General features: G+C 46.9%; 1 protein-coding gene across 1 annotated transcript in view; it reads right to left on the minus strand.

Moving 5' to 3' along the window:
- Nucleotides 1-8,057, minus strand: part of LOC112215251 (1-phosphatidylinositol 4,5-bisphosphate phosphodiesterase eta-2-like) — an 86,809-nt gene that overhangs the window by 15,726 nt on the left and 63,026 nt on the right. The window contains exon 18 of the mRNA XM_042299729.1: nt 7,761-7,845. Within this exon, the coding sequence (XP_042155663.1) occupies nt 7,761-7,845 (85 nt within the window). The remainder of the gene's footprint in view (nt 1-7,760; nt 7,846-8,057) is intronic.

An 8,057-nucleotide genomic window follows, 5' to 3' on the forward strand; every position in this document is an offset into this window, starting at 1 on the left:
GATTACACTTCAGTCAGCACAGACCCAGACAACAGTCCAGCACAACAACAGCCCCTTAACCAGACCCGGAGAGCTGGAGGTGGACAGAGACATATCTGCACTTTGGACAGTGGTGAGACAAATACAACAGGAGAAAGAGGAGCAGAACAGAGCACTAGAGGAGAGTATCAGACTGCTGGTGGAGGAGAGGTTGAGGGGGATGGAGGAGAGGGTGAGGGGGATGGAGGAGAAGTTGAGGGGGACGGCGTGTGACAGAGAACAACCCACTAGAGAGGTGGCCACCCCCACAGAGAAGCCAGCAGAACAGCCCACCTCAGCACCCAACAAAAGTCTCGACACCACAGCAGAACAGTCCACACCAGACCCTGACCATAGAGTTGACACCACAGCAGAACAGTCCACACCAGACCCTGACCATAGAGTCGACATCACAGCACAACAGACAAATGAAGAACCCCAAGCCCAGAGGCTCTCACCCCTCTGAGCACCCCCTGTCAGCCACCCTGATAGCCCTTCTGTCAACCCCCCACACCCACTGAGGACAAACACAAGACACAGATTGTACTACTTATGGACTCAAATGGGAAATATATAGAAGAAGAAAAAAACTTTTTCCCAAAAAGTGTGTCTAAACTCTGGTGTCCAAACACCCAGCGCGCCCTAGACCTTCTGTCTGAGGCCAAACTAGGCTCACCCAGCCACATAATAATACACACAGGCACAAACGACCTGAGAGCACAGCAGGAAAGAGTGGCCACAGCACTGAAGGGAGTGATTGAAAAGGCTTCTTCTACTTTCCCCAACGCACAAGTGGTTATCTCCACCCTGCTACCACGAAAAGACTTCCACCCCGCCACAATACAGCGGGTAAATGCAAGTATTTCCCGTGACTGTGCCTCAAAACCAAACGTTTTCCTGGCCCACCACTCCACCCTGGACTTGAACAGCCTCTATGACCAGGTCCACCTCTACAAGGCAGCAGTGCCCACCTTTGCCCGAACTCTAAAGGACATCGCTCTCAAACGTATCCCCAACACTTCACACAGGAGCAACAGATCAAGACACCCCACCCAGACCACCCAGACCAGCGAGACACCCTCCCAGATCTGCAGGACCCCCCCCCTGGACCTACACATAGAGGACCCACACCAAGAGGAATTACATCCAGACCACAGTACACCCAGACACATCCACACCCCCACCCCAACCAATCAACACCCCCCACGTCAACCATGCCCACACTCCATTTAGGCCCCCAGATCAGACCTATGCCACTCCTGCCCACCCCATGCACCCCACCCCCGCAAAGAGGACCTCAACATGGAAGCCACACATACGCCCAGGTAGTGAGCGGGCAAACAGTCCCAACCCCCACTCTCACACTCGCCCAAGCCAATGGCATGTACCAGATGCTCAGCAGGCTCTGCTCACACTTACTGGCCTGAGGCCAAACCACGACCAACAACATTGGACACTCTATGGAACAAAAAGCCTTCACTATATTATCCTGGAATATCCAAGGCCTGAGGTCATCTGCCTTTGGCCTAAAGAGCAGAAACCCGGACTTCACCAAAGAAATCGGTAATACAGACATTGTCATCCTGCAAGAAACCTGGTATAGAGGAGATGGACCCACTGGTTGCCCTCTAGGTTACAGAGAGCTGGTAGTCCCATCCACCAAACTACCAGGTGTGAAACAGGGAAGGGACTCAGGGGGTATGCTAATTTGGTATAGAGCAGACCTAACTCACTCCATTAAATTAATCAAAACAGGAACATTCTACATTTGGCTAGAAATTCAAAAAGAAATTATCCTAACAGAGAAAAATGTCCTCCTGTGTGCTACCTATATCCCCCCACTAGAATCCCCATATTTTAATGAAGACAGCTTCTCCATCCTGGAGGGGGAAATCAATCATTTCCAGGCCCAGGGACATGTACTAGTCTGTGGCGACCTAAATGCCAGAACCGGACAAGAACCTGACACCCTCAGCACACAGGGGGACAAACACCTGCCTGGAGGTGACAGCATTCCTCCCACATATGCCCCCTAGGCACAACTATGACAACATAACCAACAAAAACGGGTCACAACTCCTGCAGCTCTGTCGCACGCTGGGTATGTACATAGTCAACGGTAGGCTTCGAGGGGACTCCTATGGTAGGTACACCTATAGCTCATCTCTTGGCAGTAGTATTGTAGACTACTTTATCACTGACCTCAACCCAGAGTCTCTCAGAGCGTTCACAGTCAGCCCACTGACACCCCTATCAGACCACAGCAAAATCACAGTCTACTTAAACAGAGCAATACTCAACCATGAGGCATCAAAGCCAAAGGAACTGAGTAACATTAAGAAATGCTATAGATGGAAGGAATGCAGTTTGGAAACCTACCAAAAACAATTAGGCAACAACAAATTCAATCCCTTTTAGACAATTTCCTGGGTAAAACGTTCCACTGTAATAGTGAAGGTGTAAACTTGGCAGTAGAAAATCTTAACAGTATATTTGACCTCTCAGCTTCCCTATCAAATCTAAAAATCTCAAATAGAAAACCGAAGAAAATTAACAATAATGACAAATGGTTTGATGAAGAATGCAAAAATCTAAGAAAGAAATTGAGAAACCTGTCCAACCAAAAACATAGAGACCCGGAAAACCTGAGTCTACGCCTTCACTATGGTGAATCACTAAAACAATACAGAAATACACTACGGAAAAAGAAGGAACAGCATGTCAGAAATCAGCTCAATGCAATTGAAGAATCCATAGACTCTAACCACTTCTGGGAAAATTGGAAAACACTAAACAAACAACACAAAGAATTATCTATCCAAAATGGAGATGTATGGGTAAACCACTTCTCCAATCTTTTTGGCTCTATAACAAATAATAAAGAGCAAAAACATATACATGATCAAATACAGATCTTAGAATCAACTATTAAAGACTACCAGAACCCACTGGATTCTCCAATTACCTTGAATGAGTTGCAGGACAAAATAAAAACCCTCCAACCCAAAAAGGCCTGTGGTGTTGATGGTATCCTCAATGAAATGATCAAATATACAGACAACAAATTCCAATTGGCTATACTAAAACTCTTTAACATCATACTTAGCTCTGGCACCTTCCCCAATATTTGGAACCAAGGACTGATCACCCCAATCCACAAAAGTGGAGACAAATTTGACCCCAATAACTACCGTGGAATATGTGTCAACAGTAACCTTGGGAAAATCCTCTGCATTATCATTAACAGCAGACTCGTACACTTCCTCAATGAAAACAATGTACTGAGCAAATGTCAAATTGGCTTTTTACCAAATTACCGTACAACAGACCATGTATTCACCCTGCACACACTAATTGACAACCAAACAAACCAAAACAAAGGCAAGGTCTTCTCATGCTTTGTTGATTTCAAAAAAGCCTTCGACTCAATCTGGCATGAGGGTCTGCTATACAAACTGATGGAAAGTGGTGTTGGGGGTAAAACATACGACATTATAAAATCCATGTACACAAACAACAAGTGTGCGGTTAAAATTGGCAAAAAACACACACATTTCTTCACACAGGGTCGTGGGGTTAGACAGGGATGCAGCTTAAGCCCCACCCTCTTCAACATATATATCAACGAATTGGCGCGGGCACTAGAAGAGTCTGCAGCACCCGGCCTCCCCTGCTAGAATCCGAAGTCAAATGTCTGCTGTTTGCTGATGATCTGGTGCTTCTGTCACCAACCAAGGAGGGCCTACAGCAGCACCTAGATCTTATGCACAGATTCTGTCAGACCTGGGCCCTGACAGTAAATCTCAGTAAGACCAAAATAATGGTGTTCCAAAAAGGTCCAGTCACCAGGACCACAAATACAAATTCCATCTAGACACTGTTGCCCTAGAGCACACAAAAACTATACATACCTTGGCCTAAACATCAGCACCACAGGTAACTTCCACAAAGCTGTGAACGATCTGAGAGACAAGGCAAGAAGGGCATTCTATGCCATCAAAAGAAACATAAATTTCAACATACCAATTAGGATTTGGCTAAAAATACTTGAATCAGTCATAGAGCCCATTGCCCTTTATGGTTGTGAGGTCTGGGGTCCGCTCACCAACCAAGACTTCACAAAATGGGACAAACACCAAATTGAGACTCTGCACGCAGAATTCTGCAAAAATATCCTCCGTGTACAACGTAGAACACCAAATAATGCATGCAGAGCAGAATTAGGCCGATACCCACTAATTATCAAAATCCAGAAAAGAGCTGTTAAATTCTACAACCACCTAAAAGGAAGCGATTCACAAACCTTCCATAACAAAGCCATCACCTACAGAGAGATGAACCTGGAGAAGAGTCCCTAAGCAAACTGGTCCTGGGGCTCTGTTCACAAACACAAACACACCCCACAGAGCCCCAGGACAGCAGCACAATTAGACCCAACCAAATCATGAGAAAACAAAAAGATGATTACTTAACACATTGGAAAGAATTAACAAAAAACAGAGCAAACTAGAATGCTATTTGGCCCTAAACAGAGAGTACACAGCGGCAGAATACCTGACCACTGTGACTGACCCAAAATTAAGGAAAGCCTTGACTATGTACAGACTCAGTGAGCATAGCCTTGCTATTGAGAAAGGCCGCCGTAGGCAGACATGGCTCTCAAGAGAAGACAGGCTATGTGCTCACTGCCCACAAAATGAGGTGGAAACTGAGCTGCACTTCCTAACCTCCTGCCCAATGTATGACCATATTAGAGAGACATATTTCCCTCAGATTACACAGATCCACAAAGAATTCGAAAACAAATCCAATTTTGAAAAACTCCCATATCTACTGGGTGAAATTCCACAGTGTGCCATCACAGCAGCAAGATTTGTGAACTGTTGCCACGAGAAAAGGGCAACCAGTGAAGAACAAACACCATTGTAAATACAACCCATATTTATGCTTATTTATTTTATCTTATCTTGTGTCCTTTAACCATTTGTACATTGTTAAAACACTGTATATATATATATATATATATATATATATATATAATATGACATTTGTAATGTCTTTACTGTTTTGAAACTTCTGTATGTGTAATGTTTACTGTTAATTTTTGTTGTTTTTCACTTTATATATTCACTTTGTATGTTGTCTACCTCCCTTGCTTTGGCAATGTTAACACATGTTTCCCATGCCAATAAAGCCCTTGAATTGAATTGAATTGAATTGAATTGAATTGAGAGAGAGAGAGAGAGAGAGAAAGAGCAGGAGAGAGAGAGAAAGAGCAGGAGAGAGAGAGAAAGAGCAGGAGAGAGAGAGAGCGAGTGAGAGTGCAGGAGAGAGAGAGAGAAAGAGCAGGAGAGAGAGAGAGCGAGTGAGAGTGCAGGAGAGAGAGAGAGAGCGAGTGAGAGTGCAGGAGAGAGAGAGAGAAAGAGCAGGAGAGAGAGAGAGCGAGTGAGAGTGCAGGAGAGAGAGAGAGAGCGAGTAAGAGTGCAAGAGAGAGAGAGCGAGTAAGAGTGCAGGAGAGAGAGAGAGAGAGCGAGTAAGAGTGCAGGAGAGAGAGAGAGCGAGTAAGAGTGCAGGAGAGAGAGAGAGCGAGTAAGAGTGCAGGAGAGAGAGAGAGCGCGAGTAAGAGTGCAGGAGAGAGAGAGCGCGAGTAAGAGTGCAGGAGAGAGAGAGAGAGCGCGAGTAAGAGTGCAGGAGAGAGAGAGAGCGCGAGTAAGAGTGCAGGAGAGAGAGAGAGCGAGTAAGAGTGCAGGAGAGAGAGAGAGCGAGTAAGAGTGCAGGAGAGAGAGAGAGAGCGAGTAAGAGTGCAGGAGAGAGAGAGAGCGAGTAAGAGTGCAGGAGAGAGAGAGCGAGTAAGAGTGCAGGAGAGAGAGAGCGAGTAAGAGTGCAGGAGAGAGAGAGAGCGAGTAAGAGTGCAGGAGAGAGAGAGAGCGAGTAAGAGTGCAGGAGAGAGAGAGAGAGCGAGTAAGAGAGCAGGAGAGAGTGAGTAAGAGAGCAGGAGAGATTGAGAAAGAGAGCAGGAGAGAGAGAGCGAGTAAGAGAGCAGGAGAGAGAGAGCGAGTAAGAGAGCAGGAGAGAGAGCAGGAGAGAGAGAGCAGGAGAGAGAGAGCAAGTAAGAGAGCGAGGGAGAGAGAGTGCAGGAGAGAGAGAGAGCAAGAGTGCAGGAGAGAGAGAGAGCGAGTAAGAGTGCAGGAGAGAGAGAGCGAGTAAGAGAGCAGGAGAGAGAGAGCAGGAGAGAGAGAGCAAGTAAGAGAGCAGGAGTGAGAGTTGCGATAAAGAGAGCAGGAGAGAGAGAGGGAGAGAGAGTGCAGGAGAGAGAGAGAGCGAGTAAGAGTGCAGGAGAGAGAGAGAGAGCGAGTAAGAGTGTAGGAGAGAGAGAGAGCGAGTAAGAGTGCAGGAGAGAGAGAGAGTGAGTAAGAGTGCAGGAGAGAGAGAGAGTAAGAGTGCAGGAGAGAGTGAGAGTAAGTGAGCAGGAGAGAGTGAGTAAGAGAGCAGGAGAGATTGAGTAAGAGAGCAGGAGAGAGAGAGAGCGAGTAAGAGAGCAGGAGTAAGAGAGCAGGAGAGAGAGAGGGAGAGAGAGTGCAGGAGAGAGAGAGAGCGAGTAAGAGTGCAGGAGAGAGAGAGAGCGAGTAAGAGTGCAGGAGAGAGAGAGAGCGAGTAAGAGTGCAGGAGAGAGAGAGAGAGAGCGAGTAAGAGTGCAGGAGAGAGAGAGAGAGAGCGAGTAAGAGTGCAGGAGAGAGAGAGAGAGAGCGAGTAAGAGTGCAGGAGAGAGAGAGAGCGAGTAAGAGTGCAGGAGAGAGAGAGAGCGAGTAAGAGTGCAGGAGAGAGAGAGAGCGAGTAAGAGTGCAGGAGAGAGAGAGAGCGAGTAAGAGTGCAGGAGAGAGAGAGAGCGAGTAAGAGTGCAGGAGAGAGAGAGAGCGAGTAAGAGTGCAGGAGAGAGAGAGAGCGAGTAAGAGTGCAGGAGAGAGAAAGAGCGAGTAAGAGAGCGAGTAAGAGAGCAGGAGAGAGAGCGAGTAAGAGAGCAAGTAAGAGAGCGGAGTAAGAGAGCAGGAGTGAGAGTTACTATAAAGAGAGCAGGAGAGAGAGAAAGGGAGAGAGAGCGTAAGAGAGCAAGAGAGAGCGAGAAAGAGAGCGTGAGAAAGAGAGCAGGAGAGAGAGAGAAAGAAAGTAAGAGAGAGAAAGGAAGTAGGAGAGAGAACGAATAGGAGAGAAAAATTGTGGGAGAGAGAAAGATAGCAGGAGAGATAGAACGAGAGTGAGAAAGAGCAGGAGAGAGCAAAAGAGAGAAAGAGTAGGGAAGAGAGGGAGGGAGAGGGAGAGAAAGAAAGGGTAGGAGAGGGAGGGAGAGTAGGAGGGAGAAGGAGGGAGAGTAGGATGGAGAGGGAGTGGGGAAGAGAGTAGGAGAGAGGGAGGTAGGAGAGAGGGAAAGTGAGGGAGGAAGAGAGAGTATGAGAGCGGGAGAGAGAGTAGGATAAATGGAAAGTAGAGGGAGGGAAAGTAGGAGAGTGGGAAGGAAAGTAGGAGAGTGGGAGAGAGAGGAGTTAGACAGCCAGTCTCATCACTCATAAATCATTCAGGTATGGTGTGTCTGGAGACCAAGTGGTGCTAGCAGTGCACTATGCCGGTGCTAACCTCCTCAATTATACAAGACACACAAAAATGAAACCCATGACTTAACCCAACCTATAAGACATAGTAGCCAGTGCAACACACATTTAGCCAAGGTATTATTCAAACATACTCACCATTGTCATCCACCACCCTGGTCTGTTCCTTACAGCAGTCCACTGGTAGACCAATGATCTCCACCTCCACAAAGGGGTCGATAATCTGACAAGGCAGATGGACAGAGAACATTTAGAGGCTTCACCAAACCAAGTAGTAGCAGTAGTACTAATAGGGACCACAGGCGGCTGGTGGCACCTTAATTGGGGAGGATGGGCTTACAGTAATTGGCTGGAACGGAATAAATGGAATCGAACACATCAAACATGTTTTCCATGTGGTTGATAATATTCCATTCCAGCCATTATGCTAATCCA

This window comes from Oncorhynchus tshawytscha, linkage group LG16, assembly GCF_018296145.1.
Source record: "Oncorhynchus tshawytscha isolate Ot180627B linkage group LG16, Otsh_v2.0, whole genome shotgun sequence".
In the NCBI taxonomy this organism is placed as follows: domain Eukaryota; kingdom Metazoa; phylum Chordata; class Actinopteri; order Salmoniformes; family Salmonidae; genus Oncorhynchus; species Oncorhynchus tshawytscha.